Source organism: Equus quagga, chromosome 14, assembly GCF_021613505.1.
Source record: "Equus quagga isolate Etosha38 chromosome 14, UCLA_HA_Equagga_1.0, whole genome shotgun sequence".
Classification (NCBI taxonomy): Eukaryota; Metazoa; Chordata; class Mammalia; order Perissodactyla; family Equidae; genus Equus; species Equus quagga.
In genome coordinates, this window is record NC_060280.1 from 27,728,874 (window position 1) to 27,749,737 (window position 20,864).

At 36.8% G+C, this 20,864-nt stretch overlaps 1 protein-coding gene across 2 annotated transcripts in view; it reads right to left on the minus strand.

The window, feature by feature from the left end:
* FCHSD2 (FCH and double SH3 domains 2) overlaps positions 1–20,864 on the minus strand; it is a 259,676-nt gene that overhangs the window by 21,273 nt on the left and 217,539 nt on the right. For both annotated transcript variants that reach the window (XM_046685615.1, XM_046685616.1), the window contains 3 exons: positions 19,015–19,131; positions 15,570–15,674; positions 4,662–4,823 (listed from right to left, as the gene is read on the minus strand). In XM_046685615.1, the coding sequence (XP_046541571.1) occupies positions 4,662–4,823; positions 15,570–15,674; positions 19,015–19,131 (384 nt within the window). The remainder of the gene's footprint in view (positions 1–4,661; positions 4,824–15,569; positions 15,675–19,014; positions 19,132–20,864) is intronic.

The window sequence follows — 20,864 nt, forward strand, 5'->3', positions numbered from 1 at the left end:
GAATGAAGGGTCATCCACAGAGTAAGAGAGTTTGCTGAAGAGCAGGGCTTACACATGTGGGTTCAAATCCTAGCTCTCTCCACTTACTAGCTGTGTGACCTTGGGTGAGAGAGTTAATTCTTCCAAGTCCATCTCCTTGTCTGTAAATACATTCAGGATCGTTGTGATCATTAACTGAAATGTATGACTGTGCCTGACGTAGTAGCTGGTACATAATAGATGCTTTATCAATGTGATCTCCTTCCTTTTAGTAGTATTTTAAGCTTACTTGTAGAACTGGAGTAAACTGCTTATCCTGAGGTTCAGATTAAATTTTTGAAAATGTACTATGTATAAGGATCTGTGTCAGGCACTTGTTATTATGGCTATGCAGAAAGTCAAAGGATACCACACAGCTGGAGATACTTCTCTTAGAAGTGAAAATCTCTACATATTTTCAATGCCCAGCTTTGGTCTTGGCCATCAGTGAGACTGGTTCTCTCAATCTGTGGCCACAAACTCAAGAGACATACTCAGCTTGGTATCTCCCAGCACGTATGAGAGGGTCTCACGAGCAATGCAGGCTCAGTCCATGCTTACTGAACTGAATTAAACTCATCTGACTGGGAATCTGAAATGTCAGTTTCATTAAAAGAGTGGCATTTTGAGTATGGGGTTTAGTCCAGTAAAAAGACCACTGCTCATTTGGAAATACCCTAAATATGAAAGTGACTGAAGATTTTTGCAGTTGTGTTCTTTTATTTTCTACAGTTCACGTTTATCTCATTATAAAAATCCACTGTTTCCTTTCTTTGGGATTAACTTAAACCAACAAATAAATTTTCATGTTTCAAAACCAAAGCCCATTTAACCACAAGGACTATTAGACATTCCTGAGGCAGACAGGAACCAAACTACCATTCTGAAGGTTAAAAATATTTACTCTCCTAGCTTTTCAAACACATTATTCAGCAAAGTCTTCATAATGAGTGGAGTCAGAATTTATCGCTATGCAACTCTGCAAAATGCTCGTGCTCTCAGGGAGGTTGCACAACAAAGCAGATGGCAGGATGCCTTTGTATAGTAGTTGGGGGAAGTGGCTGAAGACAAGGAAGTCATGGAAACACTGTCAGCTATAGTTTGAAAATCTTAGGGAAAAAAGAAGAGAAAGAACAAAAATAAACCAATCTCAAACAAAGGACTATAGATTTTTGAGCCGGTAATTCCACTTCTAAAAATCAGTATTATAGAAAAACTCCCAAGTATGGAAAACAGATATGTACACATGTTTTTCAGAGTATTATTTAGAATATCTGGAGGCAATCTAAATATTGAACCTATAAGGGAATAGTTAAGTGAATTATGGCACAACTTCCTGATGGAATATTATATACACACGAAAAGGATGATTATGAAGAACACCCAGCAATATGGAATGTTAGATGGAAAAATATACAAAATTAACTCTATGAATGATAAATATGTTAAAAAAAGAATAATAGAAAGTGCAAGGAAATACATCAAGTTGCTAACAGTGGTGTTATAAGGATGGAGCTACTGGTCATTTCTATTGTACTTTCTAAATTTTTTGTAATCTAGTTACATAGCTTTTTAATTTTAAAATTAATATAATTTCAAAATTAGGTTGTAAACTGGGTGTGGGTTTTTGAGTAAGAGATGGCAGAAAAATAAGAGAAGGGAGGGATGAGTGACAGAAAGGCTGTCTGGGTCACAGGCAGGAACCCAATCATAGAAAGCTGTGTGTAGGCTCTGGTTAACCATCAACTGGATAACTATATATCAGTAGACTGCTCTCCTTTTCAAGAAATGTTGCTATTTTCTGTGATTGTTTTTATTCCCAATCCTATATTCTGTACCACAGCATAATACAGAAGGCAAAGAATTAACAACCAAGTAAGTATAGCTCCTTTCTTATTTTATAAGGTAAATAGACTAAATATTTTAAAAACATTTATCTTCTATAAGGCACTTTACATTGTTAAAGTCTAACGGTAGTATTAACCATATTTCTAGATGGAAGGGAATTCTAAACTTGATGACTAACGTTTTTGTTGGCATCTATACTGGAAGAAATAATTTGGTCCCAGAATGTGTATTTCTGCTTCATGCTCCTAGCCAGCCAGCTGTCACTGTGAAGAGATACAACTCCTCCTAGATTATTTCAACGCTGCCATTTAAAAGCAGGTTAAATAAATATTGGGACTTCATTAAGCTTTTTGTGCCTACATGTCTCCTTTATTTATATTGTTAGTAGAGCTTCCCCAAAATATATCCCTCAGCCGAAAGTGGGAAAACACAGCCTCCGTAAGACTGACAAGAGGGAAGAGAATGAGACGGGACTGCAAATGCTGCCTTAACAGAGGATGTGACATGTTTCCAGCTGAGCTGACATCTTTGGACAGTTCTCACAAATACCCAGTTTATTCAACCCTTACTACCAGACTGCACGTCTCACTGCCACACACGGTACTGGCCACATCTTCCTTGCTTCCTTCCTTCATACTCAGAAGCCCTTTATCTCCCGTTAAAATTCTTCAAGGACTATCTCAAATGACATTTCCTTCGGGGAGCAAACTTCTTTCCTATTTTTTCTAGCTGATATTGAGCTCTTTTGATAGCATTTCACAAAATCATGAGATTTTGGAGTTGGAGGAGATCTTAGAATTATTTAACCTAACTTTCTCCCTGAAACCCAGAGAGAAGTGACTTTTCCCAAGGTGCGTCGATGCGTCAGGAGCAAACAATTCTGAGTTTGCCACACAGCTGTCCAGTCATGCACTGCCATGTATCACTAAGATCTATAAAGTTGTCTGTTCTACTAGCTGGTAAGCTCTTTGAGGAGAGAGACCAAGTCTTGTTCATCTCTGATTTCCCAGGAAGTAGGTACACAGTCAGGCAATAAGTGCCTGCCCAGCTGATTTAGTTAGAAAAGGTGCCAGTCCAAGGAAAATCATGGGTTTGACTGGTTGTCATCAGAGCTGCTGAAGAAGCCAAAAGCCAAGTTTGTGCCTGGAATTTGCTGTTAACATAAATTCTGTATCACAGAATAACCTGAAGAAGATGGGAATTGTGATTTTTAAAAGATGCAATAGGAAGAGATATTCCATGACACAGAGTAATTCTCTTGTATTGAAGACAGGGCAAGTCTCTTCTATCCCCAAAGTCAAGGGGGTGATGTGTGCTTATTTTCTCCAGTTGAATTACCCATTAACAGTGAAATAAAAATAAACCTTCAATAGACTGTTTTCTTTTTTTGAGGAAGATTAGCCTTGAGCTAACATCTGCTGCCAATCCTCTTCTTTTTGCTGAGGAAGACTGGCCTTGAGCTAACATCTGTGCCCATCTTCCTCCACTTTATATGTGGGATGCCTGCCACAGCATGGCTTGCCAAGTGCTGCCATGTCCACACCCGGGATCCGAACCAGTGAACCCCCGGCTGCCGAAGTGGAACGTGCAAACTTAACCGCTGCACCACCAGGCTGGCCCCCAGATTGTTTTTCCTTAAAGTGCAACCCATACATAATCCTTTCTAAATGTGCAAGTGTATTCCCATTAGGAAATCATAATGCTAGCTGAAAAAATTGACAAAATTTCCAGGAATGTGCTTAAATTTTGGTCCATTTCTCTAGCAAGGATGCCTTTTATCTTCAGGGCACAAGAACTGAAGAGGTACTATGGATATAGTGGGAAGTTGGGAGATTATAGGGTTTTAGCTTTTAGTTTGCCACTATTCTATCTATCCATACATCCATCCATCCATTACTTCGACAGGTATTTATTAAGTACCTATTATGCACCAGGCACTTTGCTGTGTAGAGCAGTGAACCAGGCAGACATGGAAATGAGATTCCAGAGAGGAAGACAGACAATAAAAAAATAAAAAAACCCAAAGAAGAAAAGTATAGATTCTAATAAATGCCATAGGAAAAAGGATGAGAGAGAGTAATGGGTGGGGAGGTAGCAGCAGGAATTACTCTAGTCTGACCAGCTAGGCATCATATATCTATCTATGTAATATCAGGCAAATCACCGAGCTTTTCTGGTACTCAGATCTCCAACATGAAAAATCAAGGTTGAACTGGATGACATCAGAGTGGAAAGAGCCCTGGACTTGAAGTAAGAAAACTTAAGCTTGAGTTCTGGCTTTGTTTGTAAGACCATACCTGCACTGTCTCTCTGAGGAAAGATACTGTGAGCAGAGTGTGAAAGCCCTTGTGAACTGAACAGACTAAGTCACAGAGTAAGAGTGTTTCTTTCCCTTCTTTAAGATCGTTTACAACTCTCTGGATGTTAATTTTCATTTACACTAGAGAAGACCTCTGAGAACTTCAGAAATATTAAATTATAATTTTTATTCTGCTACTTCCAGACAAGAAGCATATCTACTTCATGAATAGGGATAATGAGTTTGGCAAATCAGCACTGATAAGCCAACTAGTGGTAATACATTCTTCGCTGCACATAAAAAAAAAAAAGCACTATTTTTTTTCTGTACTAAGTTTAACTCAATTAGTGATAGGCTAAAGAAAGAAAAACCCAATCCAGTAGCAAGATCCATGATTTTTGCTTTTAAATTTTGTCTATCAAGTTTGCCTACATAGTAAGAGAATAGCACCCTTCAGTAAAAGTCAGCCCATCATATCCAAGAAGAGACACCTTACCGAGTGTAAAGTGCCATTATTGGTCACTGCAGGAAGGCGGGCCCACCGCTCATTTTCCAGTTCTTCCATTACTTGGTTCATTGCACTCTTTAGCCACGTGTCCACAGAAACACCAATCTGCTTTAGCAGGTCCAGCCGGGCTTCAGCTTTCAACTTAATTATCTAAGAAAACCAAGAAAATGGTCAGAAATCAAGGCATTTTTTTTCTCAAATTGATTGTTTAAATTATTCCTCATTTTAAAAATTAATTAATTTTTTTAAAGGATTTCTCTTTTCCTTCTTCTCCCCAAAGCCCCCCAGTACATAGATGTATATGTTTTTAGTTGTGGGTCCATTTAGTTGTGCTATGTGGGATGCCGCCTCAGCATGGCTTGATGAGTGGTGCCAGATCTGCGCCCAGGATCGGAACCCGTGAAACCCTGGGCTGCCGAAGCAGAGCGCATGAACTTAACCACTCGGCCACGGGCTGGCCCTCCTCATTTATTAATTAGAACAATCTTGACATTCACTAGCAATTCTTCTTTGGCACAGATGTTAACTTTTCACTTGGAGAGAGAGAAAGTGGGGAGGGGAAGGAACAAAGGAACAGGAATGAGGGCCTGCTGACGAAGGCAAACGGCACACTTACATCTTGACAAGCTTGACAAATATAATTTAGGAAGAGGAAGATATTAATGCGCCATAAAGTCTGCCTTCTTTTCCTCTTAATAAAGCTATGCCTCAGAACATCCTAAAATCTAGTATTTTCAATAGCCTTGTAACCACCTCCTGGACTTTTTCTTCTCCTCTATAATCCATCTTTTACAAGTCTGCAAATGATCTCCTCACTCTCCTGGTTAAAAACTACCGTAACTCCTCACTGCCCAGTGAGTAAAGATTTTAAATTAAATTATGATATAGCTGTCAGAAATAGTAGAGGTTAAGAATAAAAAGCTCCTATTCTCCAAGTTCAAGAAAAGGGAAAGACCGCCTGTTGTTTGGCTCTTGTTCCAAGCCATTAGCAAGTAACCACAGAACCAGTTTAACCGGGTCCCAATCAAACAGTAGCTGCTTTGCTCCAATAGCCACGCCTCTACAAGGCAGCCAATCAGTGACAGCCCCATGCTTCTGCAAGGCAGCCAATCAGTGACAGCCCCATGCTTCTGCAAGGTAGCTAATCAGTGACAGCCATGCTTCTGCAAGGCAGCCAATCAGTGACAGCCCATGTTTCTGCAAGGCAGCCAATCAACCACAGCCTCATTCCAGCAGTCATCAGTAGTCCCGCTTCCACTCCTGCTTCTGACAGTCCACCAATCTCTGTACACCACAGCTAAAAGCGAGCCAATCTTTAAAATATTCCCAGTTTTGAAAATCTGCCAATCCCAGAAATCCACACTTCTCAAAATCCTATATATTAGTTCTGCTTTGTTCAGAGAGGTTGTATTTTGTAAGTACCATTCTCTTTTGTTTAGAAAGTAGTAAATTGAACTTCATTGTTCCACATATTAGAGTGGTGGTCTCTTCCTTCAACATTTGAAGGTTCCAATGAGATAACTTTGAGGACCCTCACTTGACGGGCTTCTCTGGGACTCTTGGACAAATAAGTGTGCTCACTGAGCTCTTCTGGTATGCAATTTGGCTCACTCTCTGGATTCTCTGCTGGGGGAGTTGGTATCAAAAAGGATCTCAGCTCTGACTTGTTTCACTGAGCTCTCACTGCTGAATTTATGATTTTTTAAGCATATAGATTAAAAAAATTGAGAACTCATATTACATAAAATTCACCATTTTAATCATTTTAAAGTATATTTCAGGGTTTTGGGTATCATATAGATCTTCATATAAAGTAATTTGAGTTTCTGGCTTGGAGGTATACCATTTGGTAAACAGTATTGCAAAAGTCTACTTATTTTTCTAAAAATTTCTTTTTTTATAACAACTTTATTGAGATAAAGTTCACATACCATAAAATTCAACCATTTAAAATGTATAATTCAATGGTTGATATTATATTCATTCACAGACATATGCAACTATCACCACCGTCAATTTTAGAACATTTTAACCACCTCCAAAAGAAACCCCATATCGTTTAGCTACTGCTCCCATATCCCTTATTCTCTGAAGCCTCACACAACCACTAATCTACTTTCTCTATCTATAGATTTACCTATTCTGAACATTTAATACAAATAGAATCATACAATATGTGGTCTTCGTGACTGCTTGTTTCACTTAGCACAATGTTTTCAAGGTTCATTTATGTTGTAACATGATCAGTATATCATTCCTCTTTATGGCCAGATAACATTCTACTGTATGGATACACCACATTTCATTTATCCATTTGTCAGCTGATAGACAGACATTTGGGTTGGTTCAATTTTTCAGCTAATATGAATTATGTTGCTGTAACATTAGTGTATAAGTTTTTGTGTAGACACGCATTTTCATTTCTCTTGGGTGTATATCCAGCACTGGAATTGCTGGGTCATAAAATAATGCTATGTTTAACCATTTGGGGAAATGCTCGACTGTTTTCCAAAGCAGTTGTCCCATTTGACAATCCCACTGGCAGAGTATGAGGGTTACCATATCTTCACATCCTAGTCAACACTTGTGAATGTCTTTTTGATTCTAGCCAACCTAGTGGGTGTTAAGTGGTATCTCACTGTGGTTTTGATTTGTATTTCCCTGATGTCTAATGATGACAAGCATCTTTTCACGTGCTTATTCATCATTTGTATATCTTCTTTGGAGAAATGTCTATTCAGATCCTTGGCCCATTTTTAAATTGGGTTGTCTTTTTATTGTTCTTTTTAAGAGTTTTTATATATTCTAGATAAAAGTCCCTTATCAGGTAAAAGATTTGCAAATATTTTTTCATATCTTGCTGGTTGTCTTTCACTTTCTTAATAGTGTCTTTTGAAGCACAAGCATTTTTAATTTTGATGAAGTCCAATTTATCTATTTTTTTCTACTGTTGCTTGGGCTTTTGTTGTCATATCTAAGAAATTAATCCAAGGTCACCAAGATTTATCCCTTTGGTTTCTTGTAAGAGTTTTACTTTAGCTGTTACATTTAGGTGTTTTGATCATTTTGAGTTAATTTTTGTATACAGTATGAGGTAGGAGTCCAACTTCATTTTTTGCATGTGGACATCCAGTTATCTCAGCACCATTCTAGAAGGCATTTTAAACTAATACAGGCAATGAAATGTTAAAAAAAAAAAGAGTGAGCCAACAAATCCTTTTCTGGAAATCATAAATGTAAGTCATTTAACTGCTGAAACAGAGAAACAAAGAAAAGACAGAGAGGAAGAGAGTTGGAGAGATATTAGCATATTCTATTTTCTCAAAAACAAGTAATCTAGTTTTCATAAGATTTATTTTTGTCAGTACTTTACCAAACAACTGATGAGCACGGTATTTGCAAACTTCAATTTTTAGATTGCAGTTCCAGAATAAATATTGCTATCTTTCCTTTAACATTCCAACTATTTATATTTTAACAACTGCTTAAAAGCAGAATTTTCCAGTGTTTTCAAATGAATTTTGATGATTTGCCAACTGATTAAAATTTTGCACAGCATAGCTCTCTGTAATCTGATGGCATTCCAGATACTACTTGATTATATTAGACTGGCCCTGAGCTAACATCAGTGCCCATCTTCCTCTACTTTATATGTGGGACGCCCACCACAGCTTGGCGTGCCAAGCCCTGCCATGTCTGCACCGGGATCTGAACTGGCGAACCCCAAACCGCCAAAGCGGAACGTGCGCACTTAACCACTGCGCCACCGGGCTGGCCCCATAAAGTCTGTTTTATAGATGAGAAAAATGATTTAACCAAAGTCCTATCAATTGTGGTAAATTGCTATCCCCAATGAATCATGCCTCCTGGTGTCCATGTAGTCCTCTCTCACATTGATTCTGGGTTTGCTCATGTGATTTCTTTTGGCCAATGGGACATATGCCAATTTGATGCAAGCAGAGGTTTGATAAGTGGTATAAGGACTTGACTTCTTGGAATGTGCTTCCACCACCCGAGGCAGCCCAGGTTAGCCTATTTGAGGATGAAAGACCATATGGAAAAAAGGCCCAGCCCTCTAGGCAGACCCTCTAGCTGAATGCATCTCCTTGAGTAATCTTGGGCAAAACCTGCAAAAGAAATGCAAAGTCAACACTCAGAATAGTGAGAGTTAATAAATTGTTGTTGTTTTCGCCATCAAGTTGGGTGTTTTTTTTTAAGGCAGTAACAGATTACTGCGTTTGAATAATCTAATCTCCAAATACCTGGGGTTTTCCATGTATCTTTCTGTTAGTGATTTTTAATTTAATTCTGGTGGGTCAGAGAACATGCTCTGCATGATATCAGTTCTTTTAAACTTACTGACATTGGTTTATGGTCCACTATATGGTCATGCTGAATATTCCACATGTTCTTTAAGAGAACATGGACTCTGCTCTTGTGGGGCAGACCGTTCTATAAATACCAATTAGGTAAAGTTGGTTAATAGTGTTGTTTAAGTCTTCTCTATCCTTACTGACTTTCTAGCTCTTTGTTCTATCAATTATTGAAAGAAATGTTGTAACCTCCAACTACCATTGTAGATTTGTCCATTTCTTCTTTCAGTTCAGTCAGCTTTTGCTTCAAGTATTCTGTAGCTCTATTTATTACTTACATACACATCTAGGACTGTTATGTCTCCTTGATAAAGTGACCTTATTTTTTAATCCTTATGAATTATCTCTCAATATTTCAGGTTCTGCAACCTATTTTGTTTGATATTAATATAATCACTCAGTTTTCTAATGATTAATGTTGCTCCCCTGTGGTGAGCAACAGCTGAAATTTCTGCCAAGCTCCCTGAAGTTTCTGCTGCACATGTGTATTCAGGTTTGACCAAGGATTTAGATGATTATTTATCTGCAAATATTAGGGCTCCCTGACATCCATCCTCAAGCCAGTAAAACTGGGGCTCTCCGCTTGAATTACAGTTGTGTGGCCCCTCACAAAGAGCTGTTTAATGTAAATGTCGCCAAGTATAGTCCCATTCCTTCAAGGATCGATTCCTCTCTAGTTTTATATGCTTTGGGTCATTTTCTAGTTCTATCAAGTAGGTATTTTAAATATTTTTACCTCAGATTAATAACTGTTATCAAAAAGAGGATTAGCCCAATATAAGCTAGCCCCTTATTACCAGAAGCAGAAATCCTTGGTAGAGATAAATTCTACATTCAAGGACAATGGCAAAGCTATCTTAAATTTCACTCACTACTTTACTATTAATCATATTTGTATTTTAATTTTGAAACTGTTCAATACATAGTGCAGGATAAAGCAAATAAAATATGATATTATTAGGAACCAAGGTTTTCAATATAACAGAAAAATGATACAAATATAAAATCAATGAAGGTTAATAAAATCCTTCTAACTTTGGTTTTAATTGGAAATATCAATATGAACTTATGATTAAAAAAAAATTCCTAGCTCTAACAATAAAGAAAGAGCCAAGAAATAAATGACACCCATAACAATAAGCACCTTCTCAGCCCAGAACTTGGTGTCTAGATACTATTCTCTATTAAAAGACATGAGAGTTCCTTGGAGAAATGGCTAATTCTAAGTCTGGGCAGGGAAAAAAACAAGGTGAGCCTATGATAGCTTGTTCTTCTAGACAGTAAGAAAGTGTTCTAAGACTGATGGGAATAATGTCAAAAGGACACGGAAGAAGGACTCCCACTGGCCAAATTTAGACAATATGAGGCTTAAAAAGCTCAACTGTCATTTAAAATTTGCTAAATGAATAAAAATCCATAATAAATTGAGAATACATAAGGTGGGACTCCATGAGGAGAAGCAAAGAATAACTACTGGGGAAAGGACATCTACCATGGAGCCACGAACCAAAAAACTCCCAGAGTTTGTACATGACTGAAAGGTGCTGCCGTTCCACCCAGGCGGAGCTGAGAAAGCCTGCTGGATACCACGGCACAAGAAGAAAGTGCAGAGAGGAAATGCAACAGTAATGGGGCTAAATCAGCCCTACTGGAAAGGCTAATCCAAACCAGCCCAAATAAAGCTGAAAAACGAGCCTCAGAAAGATCAAACTGATCTTTCATTGACCTGGCTGCCAAAACAAAACTCAACAGTCTTTAAAAGAAGAAAGGAGAATCCAGACACTCTATAACCAAACGTTCACAATTTCTAGTATTCAGCAAAAAATTACTAGGTATTTAAATAGCAGAAAAATATAAGTCACGACCAAAGTAAAAATTAGTCAGGAGAGAGAGAGCCAGAAGTCACAGATATGATGCAATGAGTAGACAAGGACTTTACAGTCACTATTCTAAATATACTTAAGGATTTAAAGGAAAGCATCAAGATAAATGAGAGTGAACTGGAAGATATAAAGAATCAAACAGAACTTACAGAGCTGAAAATATAATAACTGAAACAAAAATTCACAGGATGGCCTTAAGAGTAGATTATACACTACAGAAGAAAATATCAGTGAACTTGAATACATAGTAATATTAACTCATCAAACAGATTAAGATAAAAAATAAGGCTGGATAAAAAAACATGTGGGAGGATTTTTGTACGTGATGTGTAGGACAGTATCAAGTGACCTAATATTCACGTTGTTGGAGTTGAACTAAGCTACATAACAGAAAGCAGATCAGTTGTTGCCTGGTCACTTTTTGGGAGGATAGAAATATTTTGTATCTTGTTTGTGGTAGTGGATATTTAGGAGTATGCATTTGTCAAAGCTCATCAAATTGTTTATTTGAAATGGTTACATTTTATTGTATGTACAGTATACCTCAATAGAGCTGATTTTTAAAGTTCTATCACATCATAATGACACTTAAGAAAGAGAGAAAAATACCCATTTTCCACCATTGGAAGTAACTAGTACTTGCTAATTGCAATGGGAAAAAAAAAGAAAAAGAACCTTAACAGTGGAAAGATCTGGCAGCACGAACTTAATTAAGTGACTACTCTTAGCATCCTTAATAGTGAGATAACTTGATAAAAATATACTGTGATGAAAAACACAGCATCATCCATAAAGTATTCTTGCCTAAAATACTAACTCTATTCAGGCCTTAGAGTTAACTTCCACTTTACAGAATAGAAATAAACACAAAATCCAGTATTACAAAATACTGAGTTGAATTTAGCATGTTGGGAAATACATATTTACTCTTCGTCTTTTCTGTATGTTTGAAAATTTTCACAAGAGGAATTGAAGAAAGAAGTTAGTCAAGAGGTCTGCCAATATATTATAAGAGTACAGGGAAACCTCACAATAACAGGCCCTGAGGTAATGTAAATTTGGATATAATATACTGGAAATTTTGTTTTTATAGCAGGCTCACTCTAGCATTTCATTAACCTTGCAGTAATAAGACCTCACATTTTAAGGAACTGAAAGTTTTAGACTTCTCTTTTAGAATTATGGCAAGGGTATTACCATTTTTGAGTCATTGAGATATAGGGATAACGTAGTAATTTTGAATTCCTAGTGTACAACAGAACTTTATGAGATGATAATTTAAGAGAAAATGTAGCTAGGAAAATGTATTTATATAGACAATCATTGACTTTTTTTGGTTTTATTAATCCACTTGATATCATGTACTTTGGCTTTCAAATGTACATTCAATTCAGATCATAGCATCTTGGAGAAGGAATCACATAGTCTATAGTTCCTCCTGCAGACCTTACAGCAAACGTGAGCTATTAAAAATTTCTAGGTATCTTTGACTTCTTACATTAACTTTCTCTTCTTTGTGTTAAATATTTCACTGTCAAAAAAAAAGAGAGGACTGCCCTCAACCCAAATAAAAAGTGCAATTTAAACATATGAAAAATAATTGTGTCCTGGAACAACATAAGTCATGTAAAGCTTCAAAGAAGATGGCTTTTAAAACTCTTGGTTTCTTTAAAATAGGTATCACATGTCAGATGAAGAATGTGTGTGTGTCTGTATGACAAAAGGCATTTCAAAAAATTCAAATACCCAAATACCAGACTAAGAAGATTGTTATTAGAGTTTAATTTAAGCAGCTATTGCCTCATTTCAATTCTTGAACTAGTCAGGGGCTGCAGACAGTAGCATATCTGGTACAAATATTCTTGTCACAGTCACAGAGATCATATAACAATAGTTTGTTCATCACTATATGTCTAGTGTATTCATCAGTATCTGGCACACAGCAGGTGCTTATTAAGTATCTGTTAAACCAATCAATTAGTGAATTTGCTCCCAAATTAACCAGACAATAATTAATTAATCACTATATAATCTCTACCACTTGGAAAAGCACAGGGCATTTATATTACCGAGTGCCACAAAGGTTTTCATTCTAATTAGCATCACTGAAAGGAAACACAATATAGAAAAGACTGGATAAAGAAGATTAACCAACAAGTGAGGGTAACATTCATGTCAGGAGTTAAAAACCAAACAGGGAGGATATAATGGAATTTTAACTAGCTTTCTCCCTTTTGTACAGGTATTTATAATAAAGTAAATGACTTTTGAAGGGAAAGAGAAAATCCAAGTACACTAGCAGAAGAAAGAAAAAGGGAATCTATGAAACCATTATTATCAATTCCTCTGAAGGTTCTTGTGGTTTAGTCTATCCAAGAATTTCGTTATGACAATCCTGTAAGTACCACCCCAATACTACCCTTATATGTGCCTTTTAATTTTAGCTGGGTTATTCTTTGTATCTGATAAGTGGAAATCAAGTGAGATATTTTAAGACAGCAGTAGGACTGACTACATTTCACAGATTCTCACAATTGAGATAATGGATCTGGCATCATGGTTTTTAGCATATTTTGTATTTTTGGTAAGAAAATTATCTTTGAGAATGCAGACTTAAATACTGGTATTAGGAGAGATGAGACATTCTGTTGTGGGAATCTCACTTCATATTTTTAGCTTGAAGCTAACAAACACAGGGAAGGTTAGTACATTCATGGAAATAACAAGTCATTCAGCCTAAATGCATACTTTGTATGACTGATACCTACTACTGCTACTGCTGGGGGTTTGGTGGATCTAGGGTACCAGACGGTGACACCACAGATGGAGTCTGGAAATGGAAAATACAAGAGAGAACACACCCTTCACAAAACTTCTGAGACTTGTCCTGTTCCACCAGGGCTCTGAAACTGGCTTTACCCAGAGTTTAGAGAAACAAACAACAGGAAAAATTCTTCTACAGAAGCCAATGTTTCTGAAACTAGGCAAGGGCCTGCCAACAGTGCTTGGCCAGCACACTAGCGTAGTGGTTTAGCCATGACCCTGAATTCAGAGAGAAAAAGGCTATTTATTGTACACCCTGCTGTCTTCACTATGGAGGCTGTGAGTCATGTGCCAGGAACAAAGGTGAGCTGGGGTTACTGGGACTTCTCTAGACCAGGCAGACAGCCAGACTTTTCTGGTTCAGATCACTTCCATTGGGTTGTGCCAGAAACATGCTAATATTCCCTATGTTTGCCTATGCTGCCTCTCCCCTCACTCCCCCATGCCACTCCAACCAACCACTGAAATACTTCCTCAAAACCTTTCGAGGCCTGAGGGGGTATTTGAAAATCACTAGTTTAGATTCACTCTCAACCAATGCAAGAATTCCTTATATAAAGTCCCTGACAGATGTTTTCCCAGAATCTTCCTGTGCACTTATAGTGCTATACTATGTCCCAAGGGAGCTTACTCTGACATTGGGCAGATCTGACTGTTAGAAAGTATTTCCCAATACCGAGCTCAAATCTGCCTCCCTACCTTCTTCTTTTGGTTCAAGTTCAGCCTCTTGAGGTTGCATGGCAAAAATCTGTGCTATCCTTTTTCTCTGACTAATCAAATGTTACTCACCTGTCAATACCCATCTTAAGTCCTACCTCTTCTGTGTTACCTGTCTCAACAATTCCTCCCACAGTGATCTCGGTGTCCTCTGGGTTTCTTAAGTATTAAGTATACTTGCGTGGACCACTCCTTGGTACTTACACTTCAGTCTTAGTTATTCTTGCCATTCTTCATGCCTTCCTAACAAGAACATATTCTCCTGGAGGGCTGGCTACTCTCAGTCTTCTTAAATGTCTACTTCCACACCCCTTCACCATCTGCATTGGGTAGATGCTATCCACAAAGCATGTACACATCTCCAGGAACTGGTCCTAACCACCATTATTTTACTTACTTTCTACCACATTTCCTTACACAAATCCTCTACACTAATCAAATCCAACTGCCAAACTATATCCTATGTCTTCTTCCTTTGCAAGTAACTTCTTTCTTTCCATCTCAATTTTCCCCCTCTAGGTCAGGGAATATTAGCCTAGGAGACATGAACTTCTGGACATTGTACACAAAATGTATGTTTTTTTTTGTGGGAGAGAGCATTTCACATGTTCATACAACCCTCAAAGGGTCCCCTGACCCCTCAAAACACTAAAATCCACTGTTGTAACTTTTTTTGCCTTGTCTGCTTAACCAAGTCTTCTTTCTTCTTAAAAGATCAGTTTATGCCCTGGATCCAGAGAACCTTCTACATGGGGGAGACTTTTCTAGGCTCTGGACTGAAAAAATATCAATTTCTATACCATTAATTTGACTGATTTATTATGTACCTTGTGAAAACTTTAAAATTAATATCTTCATTGTGACAATTCTTTTGTTACTTATTATTTCATGATTGTAAACTCTTCATAGTGGGCTCATGTCTTTTTGTTATGTGTACTACCTATATGAAGCAGATATTCAAAAATAACATCGTGGACACAGATGAAGGTGGTAAATCATCTTCAAATTAATCAGCGTATAGAAACTGAATTATAAAGGTATATATCACAGCTGTGATGTTGTTGGAGCTGGGCAAAATGTCACAATTAGCTACCCCTCACCTCTGCTTTACGAATATTTTCTCTAGCTTCATCTATTTTCTGTTCCACTTCTGCTCGGCTTTGTTCTGATGCTGCAACTCCATGACATTCCAGATCATCTAGAACCTAGTAAAGAAAACAGGAAAGTGATGACTTTTTCTTACGTGACTATTTAGATACTTTAAAAGACTTCAGTGACAAGTGGCCACGTTCCGTTTATAACCTTTAATTTTTTCATTTATTTATTTAAAAAACCTGTGAAATAATTATGGACTCAAAGGAAGTTGCAAAAGTAGTACAGAGAGAGTCCCTTCTCTCAGCTTCCTCCAGTGGCAACAACTTACATAACCATAGGACAACACAAAAACCAGGAAATTGACATTGGCACAGTTTACAAACTTTACTTGGATTGTACGTTTGTGATATGTACATTTTAATTTTTAAGAATTACATGACTATAAAATATTGCTGCAAAACAACTAATACAAAAGGGCAGAAAGTCTCTGTTATATCTGCACATGCCACCACACGTCCCCCACCCAAAGGTAACCCCTGTCCCATCAGTGTATGTGTAGTTTTCAAACCATTTCTTATGTATTTCCTACATACTTGCATAGTTTTGTGTAAAAAAATAACAAAATGAGATCTATCATCTCCACCATATGTCTAAGAAATCTTTTTATGTTTGTACAAAAAGATTGACTTTATTCTCTAATTAATCCATAAATTCAATAGTTTAACTATACTATGTTTTATTTACTCTTACCCTATTGCTATTTGAATATTCAAATTTCTTGATATTATAAATAGCACTGTACAAACAACCTAGTCAATGACTCTTTGAACACATATGGGAATACTTATTTAAGACAAAAACACAGAAGTGGAAATTGTACAGTTTAATTTCAATAGACATTGCCAAATCGCCCTAAAAGGTTTTACGCCTATTCTACTAATAGCATGTGAGAGTACGTTTCTCTGTATCTCGTGAATATTGGATACTGTCAGTCTTTGAAATGTTTGCCAATATGATATACAAATAAAGATTATCTCACTGTTTCAATTTTCATTTCTCTGTAAGAGAGCATCATTTCATATGTTGCTGGCCCTCTGTACTTCTACTTTTAAAATGGGCAGTTTGTATCCTCTGTCCATTTTTCTAATTTTTTTGTCTTTTTAAAAATTATTTAAATATATTTATTTCCAGATATTAGTCCTTTTTCTGTTATTTATGTTACAAATATTTCTTCTCATTCTATTCCTTTTCTCTTAACTTTTTAAAGTTCTTTTGTTTTACAGAAATTTTTAGTTTTTATGTGGTCACATGTAGTAATCTTTTCCTTTATGGCTCCCGGATATTGTGTCTTACTTAAGAAGCCATCTGTAATATATCAAAAATATTTTACATTTTTCTAGTTTTTTTTTTTAACGCTTTTTGGTGAAGAAGATTGGCCCTGAGCTAACATCTGTTGCAAATCTTCCTCTTCAGCACGGCTTGACAAGCGGTGTGCAGGTCTGTACCCAGGATCCGAACCAACAAACCCTGCGCGGCCGAAGTGGAGTGCACAAACCCAACCACTCGGCCACGGGGCTGGCCCCCATATTTTTCTAGCTTTTAATAATCTTATGTTTAGCACTTAACTCTTTAATTTCTCTGAAATTTATTTTGTATATGGTGGAAGGGAGGAATCTAACTTTATACTTTTTCCCATATGTCTATTTCACAGACAATTGCTCTAATATCATTTACTGAATAAATCCTTTCCCCAAAGATTTGAAATGCCATTAGTATGCATTATATTATGAAAAATTTAAAACATGCTCAAAAGTAAGGAGACTAGTATGATGAACTCCCATATACTGATCACCAAGATTCAACAGTTAAGATTTTTCCACATTTGTTTTACCTATTCTTTTTTCTTCTTTGCTAAAGCATTTTAAAACAAATTCCAGACATCATGTCATTTCACTTGTACATGCTTCAGAAAAAGCCTCTAAAAATAGAAACTTTAAGAAAAAAATACAACCACAATACCATTATTGGACCTAACAACAATTCCTCGGAGGCCTTAATATGTTGTTCATCATTAAACTTCCCTGCGTGCCTCAGAATGAGTGTTTATGGTTGGTCGGTTTGAAGCAGTATCTAAAGGTTCATATACACACAGATCATTTTCTTTGATATATTAGTTCACTCTTGTAGGATACCACAGTTTTGATTCCTATGGTCACTATTGTATGTTGCAGTACATGCTAAGGCACACAGTCTCATTATTGTTATTCTTGGCTATTCTTATACACTAAAAAAAAAAAATGACACATTTTAGAACCAGATTGTCAAGTTCTCTTAGAAATATATTTTAAGTTTCATTGGGATTGCATTAAAATTACATACATTTAATAAATATCCACAGTTTTTGCATCTCTCCAATGATTCATGTCTTCTTTTATATTCTTTGGTAAAAAAAAAAAAAAGTCTTCTTATAGGTCATGACATTACATTGGTTGATTCATCAGTATTTTATGGCTGTGGTGAATAATTTTTCCCCAATTGCATTTTACAATTTATTATTTCTAGTTAATAGGAAAACATGATTTTTGTATATAGTCTTGTATCTATTCACCTTACTGAACTCTCATTATTATTAATAGTTTGACAGTTGGGTCTCATGTTTTTGAAGGTAAACAATCACATCATCCAAATATAATGATAGATGTATCTTTTCCTAATATTTAAACACCTTATTTTTCTTTCATTAACACATTGACTGAATCCTCTTACAACACTGAAAAGCAGTGGTGATGATAGGTACTGTTGTCTTATTTTATTATTATAGTAGGCAGAATGGCCTCCCAAGATGTCCACACACTGATCCTTGGAAGTGTGTATAAATAAGATATAATTTGCAGATACATTAGTGTTATGGACCTTAAGATAGGGAGAGTATCTTGGATTATCTGAGTGGGCCCAATCTAATCACATGACCCCTTAAAGCAGAGAACTTTCTCCAGCTGGAGAGAGATGAGAAATGAGCCAACAGTGAAGTCAGAGAGATGCCAAGCATGAGAAGGATTCCACGCACCATTGCTGGCTCTAAGATGTCCCTCCGCAAAAACCAGAGTGAGTGGCCTTCAGGAGCTAAGGGTAGCCCCCATCTGACAGCCAGGAAGGAAACAGCGACCTCAGTTCTAGACTTATAAGAAACTGGATTCTGATAACAACAGTACCGACACTGCGTGCTGCTAGAGGGCTGAAGGAATTTCCAAGCTAAGTAGATAGCCGAGAGTATACTGTTGAGTCATGAGAAATTACAGAGAAAACATACATAGGATATTTTCCATATGAATAAAACCCAGCTCCTTAAATTGGTTTGACATGTGGCTCAAGCTCAATGTAGACCCAACAACCTGAATGAGGTTGGGAGCAGATTCTCCTCTATAGCCTAAGACTCTCTCTTCCACTTACCCGTTGTTGGTGAACGATGGTTTTGTGCTCACGTGCCACACGTGTGGCCCATTTCCGAGCCTCCTTGTTTAGACTGTGCTCCTCTGTGGTCCCCGTTTCTGATTCTAACTGTCGGCTCTACAACACAAGAGAGAATGGAGAGAAAAGTATTGTTATCCTTATTGAAATTACTACCATCTTGCAGCTGGACCAGAGGGCCTTCATTTAACAGCACTCAAAACAGGAGGCATGTTCCACTACGGTGGGAAGCAATGTCTCATGTCACAGAACATTAGCAGAAGACTAAGAGGACAGTATGAAACCATGAATGACCACAGGTTTTTGCCTTACATTGCTGAATATTAAAGCTGCATCTCTAACACTGTGGACTGATCCATTTTGGAAGTGAAGAAAGCCAGCTAAGCTAAGCAAAGAAGAAAAAAGTATTCATGCCAACCTACTATAACACTAAAACAGCTGCATAGATAAAAATGGAAACAACTCAATAGTTTCAATGAGATTAAAGAAAGAATCATTGGATAGAAGTGAAAAGAACACAATGAAACAATACAATAACAGCCACACAACCTCTCCACCTGCAAAGATGCTGGGTTTAATTTAGTTTCAGGTCCATCACCAACTTACCACCAAACCTCAAACTAGCTTTTAACCTTCCTCTGGGCTTTATTGACATAGGAAAGACAGGCGTGCGAGATCAAATGATCACTAATGGTTTCTTCTAGTCCTAAAATGCTGTCGTTATATTTTACAAAGAACAAACTTAAATAACAGTCATAGTTAACCCCTATTATGCAAGTATTGTAGAAAGTGCTTCACATTAACTTTATAGCAATTTTATGAGTCACACAGCCATTTTATAGAAAAGGAAATGGAGGCTCAGAGAGGTTATGTAAAATTTCCAGTGTCTACTAGATATTAAATGTTACAACTTTGATTACACAAGTCTGATTGCAGAATCAGAGCTCTTAACCACAAACTACTTTAACCTTTCTCTGAACTCTTAAGAACACATGAAAAACAATCTTTATTAAAATAATTAGGAGAGAAAACAATTTCTTAAATATGAATCATCCAAAGAGGATTTTAACACAAAAAGAAGCAAAATTTTAGGGTGGGAAGATCTTAAAAAAATGACTTTTGCAAGATCACATAGCTCAAAATTGGTAGAGTAAGTATAATTTGATAAATTGAACTAAAAACTTAATATTTTTGTTGGGGGGATTATAGGAAAAGTGGAAAAACTTTTACTCTCTGCAGACATTTCAGCTAAAGCTAGATTATATAATGATAAATGAATTGAAATAGAGCAAAAGAATCAAAACCCAAATCTAACCAACTTTACATTTTATATTCTGATTCCCTTCTTTGGGCTATTAGAAATCTGGGAACCAACTTGATTGTTATATTCTGATTTGCAAAAGGATCTAGGCATTTAAATTTATATCTGTCCTTAGAAGGTAGGGTTTAAAATGTTAAACCCTGGACATAGATGCAAACGCAATCTACATTAGCCAGAGGAACCTGACGTACGAAGACAGAGCCCACGTACAGGCTGTTAGGCCAGACAGACCTAGTTTTAATCCTCTATGCCATTTACTAACTTTATGATCTTGGGCAATTAGTTAATCTGAGTCTTAGTTACATCTGAAAATTAGTGAAAATACCACTTATCTCATTGGGATTATCAGGATAAAATGAGGTCAAATTTTAAACATTCTCTTATAGTATCTACATATATTAAGTATCCAATAAATGGTAATCACTAATGTTAAAGACCCAACTGAAAACTACTTGAAACAAAAAATTTTCTCATTATTGTTAATTTTAAAATCCAAATAATTCCCAGGCTC